Below are 23,056 nucleotides of genomic sequence, written 5' to 3'. Positions count from 1 at the left end.
GAACCAGATTCTCCGGGGCCAGAAAGGAACAAACAAAATGATTTTCAGAGGGCTTCCCTGAATCTTCCCGAGAACTTTGGAGATAAGAGGAAGTGGGGGGAAAAATATACGCTAGATCGAAGTCCCAGGTCTGCGAGAGTGCTTCCAGGGCTCGAGGTCGACCGACTGGTGAAAGAGAAAAACTCCTCTACCTGTTTGTTCAGATATGTGGCCATCAGGTCTATCTGAGGAGTGCCCCATTTCCTTGTGATAAAGTTAAAGACCCCCTTGTTTAAGGACCATTCTACCGGAAGCACCGATTGTCTGCTGAGGTAGTCTGCTTCCTGATTCAAGGAACTTTGACATGAACCGCAGAGAGGGCGCAGTGACTGAACTCTGCCCATCCGCAGATTCGAGCGGTCAGGGTCTGCAGGCCCCTGCTTCTTGTGCTGCCTTGTTTGGAGAGGTAGGCCACGACAGTGACATTATCCAAAAGGACCCTGATAGACTTGCGGTGCAGGATTGGGGACCAGAACCTGAGAGCCCTCCAGACCGCCAGCAGTTCTAGGTGATTGATGTGCAGCTTTGATTCTTGTGGAGACCATGTCCCCTGGGTGATTTTGTTTCCCATAACTGCTCCCCAGCCTCTCAAACTGGCGTCTGTAGAAATTACTACCCAGCCTCTCGCCTGCCAAGGGAGTCCCTGCGAGAGATTCCTGGCCACCAGCCACCATCGGAGTGATGCTAGGACGAAAGGGGAGTAAAGGACCTTCTTGTGTAAAGACGGGTCCCAGTGGTCTAGCAAAAATCATAAGGCCGAGTAATGACATGATAGAACTGATGGACACCTTCTTGTTTTTTTTTTTTTTTTTTAGGATCGTGCGTGTGAATTCCCTCAATCTTCCGATCTTGCCCCCAGGGAGAAACGTCTTCTGTCCATGTGAGTCGAGAATCATCCCCAGGAAGGTAAGCCGTCTGTTTGGAAGCAACTGAGACTTTTGAAAGTTGACTAGCCATCGCAGACTCTGGAGGATCCGAAGGGATACCACTAGATGGGACTGGAGTAAGCTTACCGATGCCGCTACGAGGAGCCAAACGTCCAGGTATGGAACTACTTTTATGCCCTTCTGCCTCAGGAAGGCCACGACCACAGACATGAGCTTCGTGAAAATTCGTGATGCTGAAGCTATTCCAAATGGAAGGGCCTGAAATTGGTAGTGACTAATTCCCTGAGGAAATGTTACAGCCAGTCGGAAGAATCTTTGATGGTCTCTTCTGATGGGAACGTTTAAGTAGGCATCACGAAGGTCTATAGTGACCAGGAAGTCCCCTGGAGAAATAATCTCTGTGGCGGATGTCAGGGAGTCCATACGAAACCTGTTGTATCTTATGCAGGCGTTGACTGACTGTAGGTTGATGATCAGCCTGAACTTCCTCGATGGCTTTGGCACAACGAAAAAGTGAGAGTAGGATCCTTCCCCTATTTCGTGATGAGGAACTGGAACCAGAGCCCTCTTGTGAATGACGTCTTTGAGTGTGGAGAAAAAAAAACAGATTTTTCCAAGGGTCTGCAGGGGGCGTGGACAGAAAGAAATTCTGGGTAGGCAGGTGAGTAAGCTCCAATGCATAGCCTTGCTTGATGATGCGTAGGACCCAGGGGTCTGAAGTTATCTCTTCCCAGGCGCGGATAAAGAAGGTTAACCTGCCTCCCACCTGAAGACGACTGGCATCAGAATCTCCCTGCCTTATTGCCCTTGCCTCTTCCCCTACCTCTCTGGAATCTACCTCTTACGTAGGGTTTACCCCAAAAGGACTGGTAGTCTTGTCTTGAGGACGTGGGCCTGTAGGACTCTCTTGGAGCTCTGAAGTAGTTTGACCTGAAACGTGGTGGTCCCCTTCTCTGAGGCAACCAGTACTTGTCCCCCGTAGTGGATTCCAGGATTGTGTCGAGATTGCTTCCGAAGAGATGGTTCCCCTGAAATGAAATGCTGCAAAGCTTATGTTTTGAGGCATTATCTACCGCCCACGATTTGAGCCAGAGAGCTCATCTAGAAACCGCCGACAACGCTGTGGCTTTAGCAGAAATACGAACTGATTCGAAAGTTCGCTGCAGCGGCTTCAAACAAACTTTTAGTGGCATTTTCAGCCCTCCTGTCCATGGGATCCTTGAAATGGGACGCATCTTCCAATGGAATGGCAGTTTTCTTCTTGGCCTTGGCTACCGCGGCATCCACCTTTGGAAGTTCCCAGGCATCTGAGGCCTTTTTATCGAATGGAAAAAGCTTTTTAATTCTGGTGGAAGTGAGAAATCTCCTGCCTGGGTATTTCCACTGATCCACGATAATAGCTGAAAGGGAATCATGCACTGGAAAGGTCTGAGGTTTCCTGGAATGACCCTGAGAAGGATCTGGTTTCGAAACTGGTACTTCATCCTGTAAGTTCAAGGTAGATCTGACTGCATTGATGAGTTTTCCTGTTTCTTCTACTGGGAAGAAAAATCTTTCCTCTTTAATTTCTCCTTCCTCGTCCGAAGACTGGGGGTCGTTCGACTGGAAATCAAACTCGGAAAATGGAACCGAATAATCCTCCGGAGCATCTGGGAGGAAATTAGGTGGACCCTGTTGGTAAGGTTCTTGCCGAGGCACAGACCCCTGAGCAGAATTTACCATGGCCTGAAAACAGTCAAAGGTAGACTCAAGTTCCCCTTTTTAACCAGGAAGTAAATTCGGATGTGGGAGCCTCTTTAGGCCGAGAGCAGGAGCTGCACATTTTGGCCGATGGGTCATGCAGGGTCTTTTTGCAAGACGAGCAGGCTTTATGTTTAGTCTTCCCCACAGACTAAACTCTCAGGAGGGTTGTCTGGATTTTTATCTGACATGTCTGAGGAAAAACAAAAAAACACAAAGGTATAAATTTGAGTCTATCTTTTTAACCACACTGGGGAGGAAGGGGGAGGTCTCCTTTTTATATAGAAGCCTTCTTCACCTGTGCCACCTGGAATGGCAAGGAAAAAACATTTAGCATGTGGGCAATGTGCTATCTGGAAATGACATGGAAAATAAATTCTCAGATAAGAATATTCTTTTTCTTTTTCCATATCTAGTAGCATGAGATGTAACAAAATGCCAAGTAAGGATAATGAAACCCCATCCTCAAAGAACTTTTACAACATATCCATCATAGAGCGTGCCCTGAAACTCGACCACTCTTCTAGCTAAAATGAGAGCCACCAGCAGTCATTAAATGATTTAATTATCGATTGGGTAAAGTCTGGTTACAAATCCCAGGCTACCAGAAAAATACTTCCTCATGGTCAAATTCTGCCTACTGTCTTCAAAATGCATCTTGCCCATGGATGCAAAGTCAGTGGCCTATTAAAAGTAGCAGTTGGTCAGATTTTCTTTGAATCTGTTCATCAGAAGACCTAAATTCTGCTGAAGGAAAAGTTCATGATGATCAAAAGTCTGTCAGATCAGAGGGTCTGAAGAATTTTGGAGTAAGAAGCATGGGTTAAAATCGGTGGTCCCCACTCCTGACTCCTCTTTGGCAGCAAATATTCTCTGCCGTACACTCCATTCTCCACATTCGTCTAGAACCTTTACCTGAAACTGCTCTTCATTTGTTTCCAGACCCTCCCCCAAATGAAAATTGCTCATCCACATATTCCTAGCTGCTAAGCTGTAGCTGTGCATTGCAAGACGTTGGAAAGCCAACTCTCCTCCAACACTCGCGGAAGTCTTCTCAACTCTTGATCGTCATAGCGTTCTGGAAAAGACGTCTCATACCACCTCACATACACCTCTCCGCTTTCACCAGGTTTGGGCACCTTGGCTCCAATATGATAGCGGAATACCGCCTATTCTCTAGCTTCTCTACGCCCACACCATACCTCAACTCACCAACCGCGCCTGACCAGTCGCCAACTCTCCACCTGCTGAGTCCTATCACCTTTCACACATACGAGGGACCCTCCTCCTCTTGCTGTGTCATTTGTGATTGCACGTTCTCTGGACCAGGTTCAGGTCCCCTGACCTCCAATCCTACTTGTCACACACCACACAACGATATGTTCCGTACTTTCTGTTCACATTGTTTGCCCGACTGTTTTAACTTTGTTGTTTTTTCTTTTTCTTCTGTGAGTGGCTCAATCACACCATTGGCTGCATACGCAAACCTCAGTCAGCCTTTTCTCTACCGCTGCTCACTCCTTGAAATAAAACTGAAAAATCTCAGATCCGGTTATTTCCAATGTTACATACCAGTTTTATTGGTAAGTGGTCCAAGGAAAGAAAAGCTGTGAACCAGCGACAGGGTCACGGGTGCCCATGCCGACTCCTGTCCACCGCTAAAAGCACCTACAATGGGTACACGATCATAAGAACTGAACCATGGAGCAATTGAAGAAAGTGGCCTGGTCTGATGAATCACTTTTTTTTACATCACGTGGATAGCTGGGTGCGCGTGGGTCACTTACCTAGAGAACACACGGCACCAGGATGCATCCATGAATCCCACCTTGCAACTTACAGGACTTAAATGATCTGCTGCTAACATCTTGGGGCAAGATGCCACGGAGCACCATCAGAGGTCTAGTGGAGTCCATGCCTCGACAGTTTGGCGGCAAAATGGGGACCTATGCAATATTAGGCAGGTGGCCATAATGTTATCCAGGAATAATGGAGCGCATACACATGTGGGAAGAAAAAAACAAATCCAGTAGTGTAATATTGTTAAAAGAAATATATTTATAGTGTGTAAGTAACACTCACAAAGGGACTGGAAAAAGCAGGCTCATCAAAATGTCAGGCTTCCAGAAACTGAATGTAGGATTCTATAAAAACAAGCATAAACCAGGATGGTGCAGTATCTTCAATTAACTGAAAAATGCACTCACAATTGAGATGTAGCACTACTCAGCGAGTATTGTGCAAAAGCAGGTAGATATCAAACATCCGGTGTATGATAAAAGTAATTCCAGTTTATTCTCTCTGATAAATTCCAATAAACTGGAATTACTTTTATCATATACCGGATGTTTGATATCTACCTGCTTTTGCACAATACTCGCTGAGTACACAAGCAGACACTAACATACCCAGACACTAATATACCCACTTACCTACACACTTTGACACTAACATACCCACTCAGACACGAATATACCCACTCAGACACACTTCCAAACAAAGACACGGACTCAAGCAACTAAGGCACTTCACTCACTGCGATGCCTCAGCAGGAGCTTACTGCAGCTCCCACGCAATGACACTGTGTGACCACGCTAGGCCTGCCTTCTCCAGAAATTTAAAGAGGTAAGTCTACTGGATCCACCGATGACTTTGGGACGGCACAGTGCTGCCGGGGTCCCATGGGTCAGATCAGAGGGTGACAAGAAGTGCAGTAAATTCACTAGGATTACAGCCAGTAACTTTCAAAATTGAACTCAGCTAATTTATTTTTTTTTTTTAGAAAAAAAATTCACATGGGTGTAGAAGAACTCTCCAGAGTAGGACATTGAGACAGCAGGACGCTTACCCCTGTCTCAGAAGCATCTAACGCCAACACAAAAGGCACAGCAAGGGGAGCCTTATCAAGACCAGACAGTGGGATTGTATTCGTCACAGTTCATGTCCGTAATGGGAGTGACAATAGAGGCGAAATTCTTAATGCATTTCCTACAGTAGTTAGCGAAACCCAAGAAACGTTGTATAGCCTTAAAGCCTGAGGGACAAAGCCATTGTAGAACTGCAAAAAAGCTTTTCTGGGTCCATAGCAAAACCTTTGGCAGAATTCACATGTCACGGATCTGAGATCACAAAATTGAGATCCAATGGACCATTTCGACCAGTAAGTGATGTTTTATTTTGACAACGGCTTATGAAAAATGCCTGAACATATGAGAAGCCAGTTTTAAAATTCTAAGAGCATGAAGAACTTTAACTATGGCGTGTTGCAGTCCACAAAGTCCTCCTAGTGAAAGTCCAGGTGGACGCAGCACAACGTTTAGACTCATTCCAGGAACAGATCTTTCTTCAGATCTTTAAATATCTGTAAGAAGTCTCTTCTCTCTGCCGAGAAGATTAGTCTCAGTGACTGGAGGTCAAACCAAAGCTGCCATTCAGACTCCAGTCAAATGAAATATACCAGGATTGTGACATTGGCAAAGGAGATTCTTCTGCACCGGTTGACCAAGGTGGAACAAATCTGCAATCTGGCCAATGTGGAACTACAAGGATAACTGATGCTTGTTCACTTTGACTTTGGTAGCCATCATTTTTCTTAATCTGGAGAGAAAATAGGCTTGTGGTCAACTCATTCTGCTTGTCAAGCATTATATATTCTGTGCATCTGTAATTGCGGTCGCTTGTGCAGCTCGTAACCATAAAGACCTTTTACATTATATCTTCTGTCATGGGAGTGGGGGTTGTAAGAGTGATTGGTTCTTTGCATAAGTTCTTTTATCCTCCTTTTCAGTATGTTCCCAGGCGGTTAAAGGAAGGAAGGATTCATTGGAAGACAGAGGATCAAAAATACCCAACAAGTATTAAATGGGGAGGTGATAATATATATTTCAGCATACTCCCTCTATGGACAATTAGGAGAAGGGGACTCCTCATACCACCCTACTTAATATAAGCCACCAATGACAGACTGTCCAGTCATATTAGGACCATCTTGCCAGCTAGAGTTATCAGCCAATGATGACAGGCAACCTCTCTAGACAAAGGGAAGCATGAATTCAATCAAGTGACCAGTAGCCTTGAGCATATTTTTCTCAGTAGACTGTGGTGCTTGCTTCCATCGTTACAATCTATGGTTAGTAGAGATCAAACATTTGCCAGCTGGGTGTAAGTTGCCCTGAAGCCACCAGTGAAGAAGTGTCCTGATATAGGTGGTAAGATGGAAATGAGCCCAGGGAACAGTGTATCTCATCACTGAAATTTTCCCTATGAGGGACATACAACTTCTTATAAAACTCCTTCTTAACCTGATTCATGTGAGAAATAAAGTTTTCTATCTTTGTGGTAAGAAGAAAAACATTCCTTAAAGAAGAGTCGAATATCAGAAACATGTTTAATTAGTTCTTACCATTTACACCATAAGCCTTCCATTAATGGAGTCTGTCAGTTTCTTTTTGTGCAGCAGCAACCACAGCCTCACAGACACTGTTCAGAGAGGTGTAGTTTCCATTTAGCATAAATCTGCTGTTTAAGAAGGACCCACAAGTCCTCAATAGGGTTTAGGTCAGGTGAGGAAGGGGGCCATGTCATTATCTTTCATCTGTAAGGCCTTTAGCCACCCAGTGGAGTACTTTGATGTATCCGATGGAGCATTGTCCTGCATAAAAATCATGTTCTTCGGGCAGTAGGTTTGGGAGTCGAGCTTGAGTCCATCTTCAACCTGAAAAAGGCCCAACTAACTCAAACCAGCCATACCAGTATACCTCCTTCACCTTGCTGCTATCCGAGTCAAAGTCGAGCTTTGTGACCGTTAAATGATCCAGCCACAGAATCCAGCCATCAGTCCATAAAAGTCTGGTATGGTTCTTAAAACTACTTTGTCCTGATGGAAGATAATAAAAGGTGGTTTTGCATGACAAGGCCTGCAGTTTTGGCTGATGTTTTTTTTTTTTTAATAAAGGGCAAAACTTGAGGCATTCAAAAGGAGGTCCACATACATTTTCCAGAACCGTGGTTGAAGTCAGAGGGAGGAAGAGGAGATCAGAAATTTGGAGAAAGGTTTCCGATAGCTTTAACAAATGGTTCTTGATCCAAAGAACGGTTCATTGATCAACGGTTGATTGTTCATAGTCTGACACTTTCTTGAAACCCTGCGAACAAAAGTTGTAGAATTTTGGGAACTGAAGCTTGTAGAGGGAAAGGCGAACATCTGGAAAACGCTTTCCAAATCATGTTATAAATGATGGAAGTAGTTGGCTTTCGAGACTACATAAGAACTATCATGGCTTTTCACCTGCTCTTATTAAAGATGCTGCATTCAGCAGCCATGCCATCAGCTGCCAACAAGCTATTACTCTGAAGGGAACTTCTGCATGTTCTCCAAAACCTTCCTTGAGACAGTAGAAGATCAGTGAACCAGGCCCTCCAGGACCAAAACGGCATTATGACAGTAACCCTTGATTTTTAATCCCGAATCTTTTTAAGAACCCGGTGAATCACAGGACTGGGGGGGAAGATATAAGCCAGGCTAGTTTCACAGAACTGACTTAGCATCCACCATTACTGGTACATCTCATGTCCTTAAGGAACAGAATAAGTGAAGCTTTGAATTAGCTTTTGTAGCCATAAGATCCATTTCTTGTATACTAAATTTGTGGGTAAATTCCACAAAAAGTCTGTTGACAAAGCTCCCAGTCTATTTGGGAGAGAGAGAGACAGAATATTGTGATGGCCTGCAATGTGAACTTCTGAAAAAGCAAGATTTCTCTCTGACCAAGCCATTATTCTTGCACGTAACTTCCAGAGAACTGGAATAATGTAGCTTTGTCTGAATTGACCTGCACTGAAAGGCAGACAAATGGACTAAAAGGTGGAAGAGCCATTCACACTGCTTTCAGCTCCGTAAAATTTGATAGTCTTTGATCTTTTGAGCCCCCACAGTTGCTCTTCGGCCAAGCATATACGACCCCCCTAACCTAACTTGGAGGAGTCTGTTGTAATGTTACACCACAGGCCTTGACGGTAAGGCATACCCGTTTGGAGGGGAGCATGCAATAGCCACCAAGCAAGGTTGGCCTTCAAAGGTCTGCATATGTGAATAAACTTTTTCAGAGTGTGAGGCCATATGCTCCAGGATTTTAAGTTAAAATTTTGCCTTTGCCCAAGGGACCCCTAAATTGTAGCCACCATCTGGTCCCAGCATCCTCATGGCCTGTCGAATAGAGCAGCAGGAACAATGAACGAGGGTCTAGACTGATCTTCTCAAGCATTCAATCTTGGCTAATGTACTTGGGGGTAGCTATATTAACTTCAGTGGATAATATTCTGGTATTAACCAGGAAACAGCAAGAGGCTCAATAGTCGGTGGTTGGCGGGGGAATCGACTAAAGCAGGTATATCCAGCAAGGATACTGAGAGCAACTATAATCAGTATAAGGCAACAAACTATTTTCATAATAATTAAAAATAATTTAATAAACTGGGTGCAGAATAAAAAAATTTACATTAACATGCGTCATTGCACTCTGTACACACAACACTTATCTCTATCACAATAGCATTTCTCTAACCGCCTTATTTTACTATGACATAATAAAAGCTATATTTTATATTTTAGGTACAAGAACCTGAACACAATATTTCTCTAGGTTTTAATATCTAAAAAAATTTTACTACTTGATATTAATTCACATCTAAACTATTTTTTTTCATATTTAATAAAAACTATGATTGAGAAAAATGCATTTCTTGTTTTTATTTCCTTTTATTTGCCAACCTGCCCCCCAGTTATGCACATTTGCCCCCAGGCTTGCCACTCTGCCCCCTAGATATGCCTTGTATAGCCTAATATGCCACTCTGCTCTGCCAGACTTGCCCCTCCCTCCTGCTGCTGGCCGGCACTTCCACAGAGGCTTATATGACTGAGCACCAGAAGGTTACAACATGCTGGCGTTTCTTCATAGAAGTGGAGGGCAGTAGTAGAGGTTGTTTGCGTGCATCGCACAGATGCCGATCGGCTGCCAGAGAGGAGTCTTATAGTCCGACCTCTATTTGTTTAGGTCAGGGCTCGACAAATCCCAGGCGCCAGGTCGCCATGGCGACAGAGAATTTTGTCCTGGCGCCTAGGTTTTGTCAGCCTCTTACATCCAGAAAAAATTGTGGATGTAAGAGGCTGAGTCACCACATGGGGGCGCTGTTGCTGTCTGCCCAGAAGTCTGGACAGACAGCACAGCCACTCCGAGCCCGCCCCCGAGCCTGAGATGACTCCCACGGAGTGAGCCTGTAGGCTGAAAACGCGGTTGCTGGAAAAGCAGCACTCGTGTTTTCAGGCAGCCTCAGGGAAGGGGTTTGTGTGTTGATTGGGTCCCCACACAAGTCTGGGGACCTCACCCAACACCCCCCAGCTGCCTGATCACTCCATGGGAGCGACAGCGCAGCGTTAACCCCTTCAATGCCGCGATCGCGGCATTTAGGGGTTAATTCCCGTTTTGGGGGCTTTGCTGCTGGTGGTCTGCCTGGAAGCCCAGGCAGACCAGCAACAGCAAAAACGAGCCCCCACAAGCCCTTTGATGACTCCTGTAGGTATGGAAGCCTACAGCAGTCATCAAAGAGACTCCCTCTGCAATGGCTGGTCCATATTCCAGCAATTGAGTCCCAGCTTCAGGGACAGGGTGAGAGGGTTCTTTGGTCTCGCCATGAGTGTGGAGACCAGCCCCAACACCCCCCTGCTGCCTGATCGCTCCCTGAGAGCGACAGTGCAGAGTTAACCCCTTCAATGCCACAATTGTGTATGACACATTCGTGGCATTGCAGGGGTTAACATTTGTCCCCACAAGCTTGTGGGGACTAAATATCTGTCAATGCTGTGCTCCAATGGAACATCAGCATCGAAAGAGTTAAAAAAATGAAAAAAATGTATTTAAAAAAAAAACAAACAGCACTGACCTGAAAGTCCATGGTGCTTCCAGGTCAAACGCTGTGAGTTTAGTAAGTGGGCTGATGATGATCGGATCACTCCTGACCAACTGTTAGTTTAAAAAAATCCTGGCTCCTAACTTTTTTACCTGGCGCCTAGATTCACAACAAATTTGTCAAGCCCTGGTTTAGGTATTAAAACCTAGTTTGAGAAATAGTGTGTTTGGGTTCTTGTACCTTTAAAATCTAGCTTTTATTATTATGGAATAGTAAAATAAGAAGGCGATTAGAGAAATGCCATTGCGATAGAGATAAAAACCTATAATACATGTTAATGTAAATTTTAAGCTTTTTATTCTGCCGTTTGTTTTTAATACCCAGTTTCCCATTAAATTATTTCAAATAAACAACACATTTGCATTTTTTTCATTCGATGAATCGAAAAAATAGGCCAACTAATCGATTATGAAAATAACTGTTAGTTGTAGTCCTAGACCTGTATCCTCCAATTAGCAGCAGGTTGCCACTGAAGCCTCTTCCCCCACGCTTTGCTGCGATGTCCAAGCCCTCACACAGCCCTGTTTGTTCCTGGCTGCATGAACCAGAGATTGGAGGAGGAAGTAGGCCAGGGACCAGATCTTCTCCATTTTAGCGGATGTGAGGGAACACTCATGAGGAGATTATTTTTTTGTATCAGGACAAACAGATTGGTCTACCATTTTCGTCTCAAGTAGATTTTTTTTTTTTTTTTTTTTTTTTTTTTTTTTTTTTAAAACGTCCACACCTCTGACACCACAATCTAGCATTGTACCCTAACACACACATGAACACTGTGGCACGTACACTGGCAATACCCTCACGCACACAAAACCGTACAATGACAAACATACACTCTCTCTGCCTCTCTCATTAACTCCTTTCTTTATCTCTTATTTTTTTTATCATCTCTCCACTCCTCCCTTTTCTCCTATTACTCCTCCTTTCTCCCAATCTCTCTGATTTCTCCTTATGGGGGTCTCGTGATAGAAGCACTAGGTCTGTCCCAACAGACCTCTGTTTCAGAGCGGTATGTGCATCTAATGCTGAGCACCATAGTCATAAGACAGCACTCTGGATACATTGCTGGGATATAGTGCAAGGAATGCATGTGGGGTATTGCTGCATACAAGAGAAGAGTTGTTTCTGTACTTGCATATAACCCTTGAAATAAATCTAATTGAATACTGTAATGCTTGGCAGAAAAAATACTTTGGGTTGCCAAAATAGAGACAGCTGCCACTGCAGAGGAATCCTCTACGTCCTGAAGCGCTTCTAAGCAGAGCTTTATAAGAAGATCATGTAAGTCCGTAGGGGACTGAATGAGTTGAGTATATAAAAACAGCCTTAGTCACCCAGCAAGTTACACTGACTAATTATCTAGGAAGCGAGGAAAAACCTCCTTAATCTGCCTATGAATGAAGTGTAACAAAAGGAGATAAAAAAAAAAAATTCCCCAAGGTATGCCCCTTTTAAAACTGTTGCTTTGTAAAATAAAACTACTACAATACAGCATATTTCTTCATAAACGCTATTCTCTTAAGCTCTTGTATACTACAGTGAATTGATAACAAAGACTCAAATACATATTCAATGCTTACTGCAAATCTTCAAAGTGTTCTTGTTCCAAACTCCAAATTTCTTCCACTTGAACTCCCTGACAACCTGGGAAGCAACGAAAAAATGTATTGTCATAACTTGTGGTCAAATCTACAGCTATGAAAAAAAATGCTGAAATTGGAATACAATATATATATATCTCTTATACACACACCTAAACATGAATATTGCTAATATTGGTAGGAATTTCTCACTATGAAAAAGACAATTTAGTGATTTCTGAAGTCTGTGAAGTGAACATTCTTGACCACACTGTGCAAAACTTTCAGGCAGGTGTGAAACAAGGAAACTCTCCAGTAGCAGACATTAGGAGACAGCTCAGCCTATCCAGGTAGGGCAGGAAATAACCCCCCCCCCCAGAAGCTGCCCTTCAGTGCATACGAAAGACAGAAGAGGCTAAATTAAATGTATTATTAGGGACGCACAAAACAAAATTGCTAACGGGAAGCGACAATGAAAATAAATTCTATAGAAAGAATTCAATGTTTTCATGTCACACCCGTTGGCAGACAGAAAATACAACAAAGCTACTTGAGGGGCTCGGAAATCATAGCTTGCCAACTTTGGTAGAAGAGTGTTGCATCTTCAGTAAATGAGGTCTTTAGCTGAAAATGTTTGACAAAAGGTATGAACACACTTCTAAACTGCTGCTCGACAGATCTGATATATATAGAAACCCTGGCTGCCTCTGCCCAAAATGTTAAGTCTGGAAGCCTGTGAAGTAGCGTCTCCAAAGAGCCATTCTTTCCAGATAGATCTGTAGGCATCTGTGGAGGTAATGAAGTGTAACTGACATCATTGTCATTCTTTGGCTTCAGGCAAAAGACTAGCAAAATTATATGCTTCTGAAGATGGAACAAAGGGAAAGCTTTAGGTACGAATTCTGGAGGAGTATGAGAGACCACTCTATTGTCAAATAATTAACAGTAAGACGTATTTTTTTATCTTTTATAACCCTTGCGTGTTTATCGTCACTAGTTTAAGGGTCATAAAGATTGTTCAAAAACTTGTATCCAATAGATCCCTACACTTAGCAAACCTAAACAGTCATCCCAATAAAGGTTCCAATAGGTCTCAAAAAAAAAAAAAAAGGTCCATATGGCTTAACACAAAACAAACAAAAAAAAATAATCAAGAATTAGACTAACAATTACCATACAGACATATATTAAGACATTCATACTATCCCCAACGTTAAGAAAAAGGTCGTTAGCCCACCTATAATTGTGGAGAAAAAAAATCCCTGTACCATCTGGGAACATTGATGGGAGCATACACAGGGCTAATATTCAAGGAGAGAAGAAAAAAATTGATATATAAGATATTCATAGCTATATAGTGTCCCCCATATAATTGTAATACCGTCACCATAAGAGTATTTGTATCATCCTTCATATGGGTGAGGGATTTCTGTTTTAGTATTAGTGATCATTATTTACAACATCATTTAAAGGGACTATGAACTATTAGGAAAAAAAAAAAGGAGCATATCATTAGATATTCTTGGCTGAATGAGGTAACCCCCTTATGATTATGATACCATCAGCATAGGAGAATTTATAGCGTTCCACAAGTGAGTAATCAGTGCTTAGGATCCTTCATATAAGTGAAAAATTTCCATTTTAATATTAGTGATCGTTGTTTAAAACAACATTTAAAAGGGACTATAAACCATTAAGAAGAAAGGAAACATATCATACGATATTAGTGACTATATGAGGTATCCTGCTTCTAATTGTAGTGTCATCCCCATAAAAGGATTTATAGCGTTCTACTAGTGAGAAACCGGTGTTTAAGATCTTTCATATATAATGATCGTTATTTACACCATTATTTAAAAGGGCTATAAATCGTTAGGAGTTAATTATTAGTGAACCTCAATGTGCTTTATCATAATTATATATATATAGATATTGTGCATTTAAACTGTGTTAAAAACAATAGGAAGATTAACTTATTTATAACTGTTGAACTATAGTACTAAAAGCATTCCAAAGTTTAAGTGGGCTTCAAATGAATAGCTGTGTTTAAATCCTTCGTCTTCATATTAGTGAACATTGGGTCCATAGTCCATAAAAAAAAATTGAGCATCAATGATCCTTTACCATAAATATTCCTCCTGTGTTTGTATTGTGTCTTTACATTGTAATACATACAAATTTAAATACCAGAATCATTAATGTTTATCACCCAAAAAAATAGTTATAGATCTTTAAATCTTTATATTTGTGGCGGGAGCTTCGTTTTAATAAACCCCAGTTGTTTAGATATATTTCAGGGAGACAAAAGCCGACACAAACACAGAAGAACGTCAGGAATGGTACAGACGTGATTACGTCAGAACGGAACCATGTGAGGACGCCCCCGGAAGCCTTTTTAAATGAAGCCCAACAATTAGTCCCCTGACATTGCTTGAAGTTCCCCCACTCTACGAGCGGAAGTGACAGCCACTAGGACGATCTAAAGGGTGAGTAGCCTGAGAGAAACAGCTTCCTATAATACCGGTTCTAATACTAGATTAAGGTCCCACGTGGGAATCATAGGATGGCGATGTGGTCGTAATCTAGAGATTCCTTTGGAAAACCTCTTGATCCAGAGATGTTCGGCCAGGCGAAGATCTAGACGGTGCGGAGTGCAGCTATCTGTACCTTCAAAGTGGCTGGTTTGAGGCCACCGTTAAACCCAATTGGCAGGAAATTAAGAATGAAGTGGATGTCAGAAGGGGAGGATAAGTGGACCTTACACCAAGAGAGGAAGGTTTTCCAAATCTTCTGGTATTTAGCAGAAGTACAAGCCTTTCTGCTGGTGATCAGGGTTTCTATGACTCCCAAGGGCAGGCCTTCGGATTGCATGATCTCCCGTCAGAATCCATGCCGTAAGTTTTAGACGATCCGGGTTTGGGTGACAGACAGGTCCTTGAAGAAGCAAGTCCAGCCAAATGGGAAGATGGATAAGTTCTGTAAACCAAGCTCTCTTTGGCCAGTATGGGGTGACAAGGATGACTGGATGAGAATTTTCCCTTATATTCTTCAGAACCCTCGCAAGAAGTGTAATAGGGGAAAATATCTAAGCTAGCTTGAAATTCCACATCTATGATAGGGCCTCCAGCCCTCTTGGATGTCCCCTGGGTGAAAGTGAGAGGTTGTCGACCTGCTTGATGCCATCAGGTCTTTTTCGGGAGACCCCTACTTGTCTGTAATCATCCGAAACACGTCCCTGTGTAAGCTCCATTCGTCTGGAAGTACGGCCAAAAATATTCAACCTCCATCCTGGGGCGGGCTAATTGCTGCTGCTTACCTGTGGATTGCTCACGCACACACTGTGCAAGCAACGTCTCTTGTTTCGCCCAGGGGGAAGCAGGAACCCAGCAGAGTGACATGAACTTACGTCACATTACTCTGCTGGGTTCCTGCGGAAGTCTGCGAGCAGCACCAGGAAATCTGCAGATCAGGTAAGGTGGTGGGGGAGGGTATATAAACACATAAGTATGGGTATATAAACACATAAGTATGTGTGATTGAGGAAATGCATGAGTATCTGTGAATGAGTAAATGATTGAATGCGTGTAACAGCATTAATGTGTAAGTGGGGAAATAATGGCACAGAGAGGCTGTAAGTGATGTGCAGACCCAATCCTGCAGAGCAGCATTTTATCAGTGCAGGCAGCATCAATACACAAGGGGGACAGCTAGCCAGGTTTCAGCATGTATTGGCTGCTTGTGCATGATAGGAGTGTGATTGCTATATTAAATATATATGATTGCCAACAGCAATCACACTCCTATCAGGCCCAAACATACCCAGATTCCAGCAGGTACTGGTTGACTTGGCATGATAGGAGTGTGATTGTTGTTAGCAATCATATATATATATTACTATTGTATCTATATATAAAACATTTCATATACATGTTTTTTTTTTTTTTTAAAAGGTGGAAGGGGAGTCATTTTCGGTTTCGGCTAAGTGCATCCTGAATTTTCAGTTTCGGTCCAGAATTTTCATTTCTGTGCATACCTAGCCACTACCGTGATGTTGTCTGAGAGGATATGCATTGCTTTGCAACAAGCAGCCCCCCCCAGTGGTCTAATGCTTTCCATACTAGTAAAAGCTCTAGGAAGTTGATACGATGACTTGCTTCCTGTGGGGACCACAGACCTTGTGCACGAAGGTGGCTCCCCATCCTCTCTGACTGGCATCTGTATAAAGCACTGTCCATGTCTGGAACTTCCAGGATTGTCGTCTCAGAACGTTGTCCTCTTTCATCCACCAAGTGAAGGACGAGGTTACTAGAGGGCTGACGCAGACTCTTTTGGAGAGTCAGCTTTGAACTGTCGCAGTGTTCCAAGATGAAAGCTTGAGGGCGTTTCATGTGTTAGTGTCCATGTAACTGCAGTCTGGACCGAGGTCATTAGGCCCAGGAAGGACATCAGGTTCCTGATTGTATTATGATAAAATATGTGAACAAAAAAAATCCACCAAAAGTTTATTAATCTATGTGAAAAAAAAATATTTTCAATCATAGTTACCAACCATAGGTTCTTCAAAAGTTTTTGTTCATTACAACAGCTATCTAATCACCATTTTATAACAATTAAGTGGGTTTTTTTTAATCACAATTAAGTGGTTCTTGGCTTGTGGCGTGTGCTTGATTCACTGCAGCTGTCTTCTATTATTGTTTTATAATTAAGTACATTAACCTCTTAAATACAAAGCCCATACATGTAAGGGCTCAAAATGCATTGTTTTCAATGGGTTTTGGGACTGCCCATTGTCCTTAAGGGGTGAAGGTGAGATTGGTTCACATAATATATGGTTCATTCAAGCCATCACTTGTGTTTTCCTTAAAGTAAAAAAAGTGTGTTTTTTAATATTGAAAAAACAGTAATCTCACGAGTATGGATGGTTATTTTAAAAAGAAAACAAATAGGACACTAGTAAGTGAAAAGATATTTAATCTAAATACAGGAATTGATCAAGTTTCTAAACGGAATAAAAATATTGATTCTTTATTTTTTGGCTTACAACAGACTTTAGGACTTGGTGGGATATTGCCAGTTTAGAACAATATTAGGGCTGCAACAACTAATCGATAAAAATCGATAATCGATAATGAAAATCGTTGCCAACGATCGATTATAAAATGAGGGTTTTTTCAGAGCAAATGCTCTGAAAAATACCCCTCATTTTATAATCCGTTTCATTCAGAGACTCACAGCAGTTCCTTCTTCCAGTCCCACCCTGCAGTAACTGACAACTGGCCCCACCCCTTCCTTTCTCCCAGTCTCACATGGCTAAGACACTCATCTCACTGTAAGTATAAAATGAATATTTGGGCTACTGAAAGTTAGGGGAGGTGGGGGTTAATTTAGGGCAGTTGTGGTTAATGGTGTCTTTAGGGTTAATTTAGGGGCAGTTGTGGTTGATGGGGTGCTCAGGGTTAATTTAGGAGCCGTTGTGGTTAATGGAGTGTTTAGGATTAGTTCAATGATGAGGACCGAGGGTTAATTTAATAAAGTTAACTTAAAGTGCAGTTAGAGATATAGGGGGGCAAACTAAGGGGAACCTAAATCCTGGGGGCAGTGAAGATTAACCCAGTACTTATTTATAAAAGTATGGTGTCAGTGTGCTGTGAACGGGTCTGTGACTCTATGAGGGTACTATGAGATATCTGGGGGGTATAAGGCATATAGGGTATATAAGGCGTATCTGGGGAGGACAGAGTGACATATCTGGGGGCATAAGGCAAATGTGGGGAGGATAGTTTGGCATGTCTGGAGAGGACAGAGTGGTGTATCGGGGTAGAAGGCAGAGGGCACAGTGGTACATGTGGGGGGGGTAGAGTGGAGTGTCACATGTGGGGGGGTAGAGTGGAGTGGCACATGTGGGGGGGCAGAGTGGAGTGGCATATGTGGGGAGGCCAGTGTGGCATATGTTAGGAGGCCAGTGTGCATAACTGGGGGGGGGGGGGCTGGTTGGGAAATAAAGACAGAAAATGCATTTTATGAAAGTTTTTTTTATTCTGCCGTTTGTATTTAACATCATTTATTAAATTTTAAATAAATGAAAAATGTACATTCATTTTTTTATCCAATTAATCGAAAAAAAATATTGGTCAACTAATCGATTATGAAAATATTAGTTAGTTGCAGCCCTGAGCAATACGTAAAGACAGTTATCATACCGAGAGGCGTTAGAATTACTAAGAGGGCCATAATAGGAGACGAAGATAAACAATTTCAGTTGAATTGGAATAAGATTTTAGAACAATGTTCCCTACAATTACTAGATCTACTCACCACAATGAGGAAATCTATGCTAAAATTGAGGGGAAGATGGAGGAATTAAAATGTTTCAAGATGCCCCGGAATTTAAGGAGTTGGAACAAATCCTTGATAGCCGGATAGATAAGTCTGAATCGAATATAGTTTTAAAGAAACAAAAATTCAAAAGAGGTCAACAAGATTATAATCAGGGGAGACAACTTGATTGGTCCAACAAGTATTGAAGAACAGAACCCCTGAGCATTCTGCCCTTACAAGTCTGCTATTAAATTTAAATAAAAGTAAATTGAAACCCAGAAGTAAGGAACATTTCCATTGATAATACAAAAAAGAATAAGGATTCTGGGAGGTCTACTTTTGGGGAGAGAGTTACTATGGACAATACAAAAAGGAATAAGGTGTCCTTTGGGTTACCTAACCAGATTCCTGTCAGTGGAGCAAAAGGGAGACCAAAGGATAATTTATCAAACTTCAGAGGTATAAAGAAATGTAACTCTAGGATGATTAGCAAGAATGAATTTGGAGCAACATCATCATCTGGTAAAAGTCGAATAAATATGTAGCAAAGGTGGCAATCTGAAAACAATTCTAGCTCCTAGAGAAATGAGTAGAGTTCGCATCAAGAGACAATCAAAATACTCAGAATTTTACAATAGATCTCTAGGAATCTACAACCTTTCTATGGTAAATCAGGGAATGGAAGAGGAATAGACAGAGGGAATAATGGGGGGAGTGGATTAAAAAAAAAAAAGGGGGGGGGTAGAACAGAGTATCATAGGGAAAGGCATTTGGGGGAGCAACTGTGGGTTAAACAACGGACGTAGGAGACAGAAAGGGGCGGACCTGGGGGCCAGAGGCATATATAAGCCAGGGGGTAACAGGTCTTTTGGTACCACCTGACAGCACTGGAGGCTGACAGGGCTAATTCCTCACCCGTAGGAAGCATTCCCAAAAAGAGGGGGGGGGGAACGGTCGCCCCAGTGTGGTGTACCCTACCCTCCCCCCACCCTCAAACTCCAGATGTCTGGATTCAGGGGTTTTAGAGCACGGTGGGCCTGCAGGGTGAGATCTGAGATATCGTGGAACAAGGTGACCGAAGCGCCGTTGAGTTGCCACATGCACGAGACATGAGGAATGAGGCGAAAGTCTGTAAGGTGGCAGATATCCCTCGGGGGGCTAGAAGGGTCGCCACTGGTGGCCCCATTGGTACGTAGTGCTCTGTCCACCACTGATGAGGCAACTACTACCCTGACCAGTAGGCCGGAGAACAAGTCAGTGAGAAGGGCCAGCAAGGCCTCCGTCCCGTTCTCCCTCCCCTGTTCTCCCTCAGTCCAATGTTCTCCATATCCTCTAGCCGCATCCTAATAGCAAGCATACAATGCAGGTGGAATTCTGCCAACTGTGCTGCAGCCTGGCCTACCTGTTGCTGCAGGGCCGAGCAGTCTTTCAGGGACCCAACCTGTGTTCCAGCGGGGGGGGAGACCTCGTCACGGGCCACCTGGCGTAGCTCCATTATAAGTGTGGAAAAGTTGGAATGCCAGGGCGCCGAGAAAAGCTGGAGCACTTCAGGTGCGTGTTGAGGCTGCGCAGGGTTAGGTGCGGGTGCTCCCTCCCCTAGGGAGGACGTACTGGCTGGTGATCCTGTCGCGCGGCCTTCCTAGGCCTGTGAAGCCAGATCCGCAGGTGTCCTGAAATACTCCCGGAGGGAGTTAGTGGTTTCACGAGGGTGACCGCTCGGTGTTGGGGGGTTCTGCAGGAGCCTGTTTAGTGCGTGCCATCGTGGTAGAATTTGTGCGGATTAAAATACGGGCGGCAGCGGAGCACAGAGCTCAAGCAACCGTTTTCCTGGGCAGCTGGACACACCCCATATTACTCATCTACAACCTTTCTAAACACACTCTTACAGTCAGTCAGGTTATTCTCTTATTAAAAGTCCTTAAATTTGCTCCCTGCAGAAATTTAAGCAAAGTTAACCTGATAATTGATTTTAATAAATTTATCAGAAGTTTGCCATAAAGAGATTTTTTTCTAAAAAGAGAGCATATTGATGCTAACAACTGTCCTTGATAAATCCACAAGTCCCATTAAGGGGTTTTGGCAAGGTTGTCGATACTCAGGATCTTATTTATCTCACTTACTTGAATAGTTTGTTAAATGAAAACAAATACAATGATTCTCTAAAGATCTAGACAAATATGAAAACTGTGTCAAAATTTAACCCCACTTCAAATAGGGAAAACAGAGGTTGAATCGAGACGGAATAACCTTACTCAAGCCAAAAAACAGCTTCAAACAGTTTAAAGGACCAGGAAAATATTGTTATACATGGTGCAGATAAAAGTGGAGGGGTTGTCTTAAAAGATACTGAGGTCTATAAAGCCGAAGCCTTAAGACTGATAAGATAAGAATTTCTATGCCCGCCTTTCAGTTGATCCTACTTTGAAGTGTACGTTACTAGTCAGCTCGGAATAGAGGGGTTATATCAAGGGATATCAATGTTTAATTGTTAGGCATCCTCAGTTAGATATATTCCATCATCTTCCAAAGATTCATAAATCCTTAGAAAATCCTCCCAGTCGTCCAATTGTTTCCGGTATTGGGTCATTGACATTAAATCTTTCTTCGTCTGTTGATCCTTTTCTTCAAATTTTTGTACCTCATACTAGAGAGATAGTACAGAGCTTATTGGTATATTAGAAAAGATCCCAAGATACCTAGAGGCCAATTTATAAGAATAAGGAAAAACTGTTCTAGAAAAGAGGATTAAGCAGGAGTCATCGAAGATAGGTTCTTAGAAAAAGGGTATAATAAACATCTAGTGATGAGGACCTTTTGTGCAGCAAGGAGAATAGATAGACATAAATCAAATAATAAACATTTAAGATTGATAAAGTCAATGATGCTACTCTTACACAATCATCTAACGACATCTTTAACTTGAGGTTTATTACCACTTTTTCAAATCATATAGCCGACATTAGAAACATTCTAGATAAACATTGTAGGGCTGAAACAACTAATCGATAGAATCGGTAAACATTTTAATGAAAATCAATGACAACGATTTTCATTATTGATTAGTCGAATAGACTTTTATGGATTATAAAAAAAGGTTTTTTTTCAGAGCAAATGCTCTGAAAAACTCCTCTCCTTATATAATCTGACCTCAGAGATCAGATTATAAACACTAGAATCCAGATCCCCTGCAACGCTGCAGGGGACCTGGATTCCCCTCACTGTCAGCCGGTGGGTGTCCGTGCGATGCGCACAGACAACTTCCGCCTCTCCCCTCCACTTCCGCTCCTACGATGCAGTGGCAGCATCACATGATGTAGAAGCCCCAGCGGAAGTGAAGGTGAGTAACGGAGGCTGTCTGTGCACATCATGCAGACCCCCACCGGCTGACAGAGAATCGAGGTCTCCTGCAGAGGATCATCCTCTCTGTCAGCTGGTGGGGGTCTGCATAATGTGCACAGACAGCCTCCGTTACTGCCCTTCACCTACGCCGGGGCTTCTATGACGCTGCAGTGAAAGTGCCTGTCAGCAACGGAGGTTCACAAGACACCAGGGAGTCGGGAGAGAGGCAGAGCGTTGTATGGGAGGGGGGGAGGAGGCGGCGTTGCATATGGGAGTTAGAGTGGTGTAAAGGGGGAGGCAGAGTGGTGTATGGGGGGTATAATGGATTTCAGAGTGGTATATCTGGGGGAGGCAGTGGTGAATCAGGGAGTATAATGAATTTCAGGGTGGTACAGGGCATTTATGGGAGGCGGAGTTGCATATCAGGATACACAGTGGCATATAGGGAGGTATAAGACATAAATGGGGGCAGAGTTTGGTAAATAAAAGAAAATATAAACAAGGCTTTTTTCTCAGTTTTTATTAAATACGAAAAATAGTTAACATATGAATATTTACTAATAACTTTATTAAAATCTATTTTGAGAAACACTGTTTGGGTTCTTGTAGCTTTTATTATGTCAGTAAAATATAAGAAGGTGGATAGAGAAATGCCATTGCGATAAAGAGATGAAAGTGTAAATTGTATGTTTTTTTATTACATTATTTTAAATTAAAAAAAAATTATCAATTTTTTTATCCGATTAATCGAACATCGAACATACTGGTCTTATAAAATCATTTTAAACTAGTAAGGAAACCAGATAGATAGATATAGGGCCTAATGAATTCATTTAAATCAATTTAACTAAAATCCAAGCCATATTTTATTAATCTTGCCTCATTTTTATCCATTTTTTATTTATATATATTCTTATAAATTAATTAATAATCAAGTCATTTATTAATTTAAGTATCATACAAAATAAAAGATGAATGTCTCTCTATATTTACACAAGCTAATGATTATCCCTATTTATTTATTTATTTTAATAGTCTCTCTGTGGACAAATTGTGATATTACATCTCTATATATATACAAGCCATTTATCAATTTAAGGATCACACAAAATAAAATATGAATGTCTCTCTATATTTACATAAGCTAATGATTATCCCTATTTACTTTATGAGTCTCTCCGTGGACAA

General features: G+C 42.4%; 1 protein-coding gene across 5 annotated transcripts in view; it reads right to left on the bottom strand.

Moving 5' to 3' along the window:
- Positions 1 to 23,056, bottom strand: part of UCHL5 (ubiquitin C-terminal hydrolase L5) — a 118,029-nt gene that overhangs the window by 77,159 nt on the left and 17,814 nt on the right. For all 5 annotated transcript variants that reach the window (XM_053468638.1, XM_053468635.1, XM_053468636.1 and 2 more), the window contains exon 2: positions 12,212 to 12,275. In XM_053468638.1, coding sequence (XP_053324613.1) covers positions 12,212 to 12,275 — 64 coding nt within the window. The remainder of the gene's footprint in view (positions 1 to 12,211; positions 12,276 to 23,056) is intronic.

This window comes from Spea bombifrons, chromosome 6 (assembly GCF_027358695.1).
Source record: "Spea bombifrons isolate aSpeBom1 chromosome 6, aSpeBom1.2.pri, whole genome shotgun sequence".
Classification (NCBI taxonomy): domain Eukaryota; kingdom Metazoa; phylum Chordata; class Amphibia; order Anura; family Pelobatidae; genus Spea; species Spea bombifrons.
The sequence above is the reverse complement of the archived record's forward strand: the minus strand, read 5'-3'. Positions and strand labels throughout refer to the sequence as shown.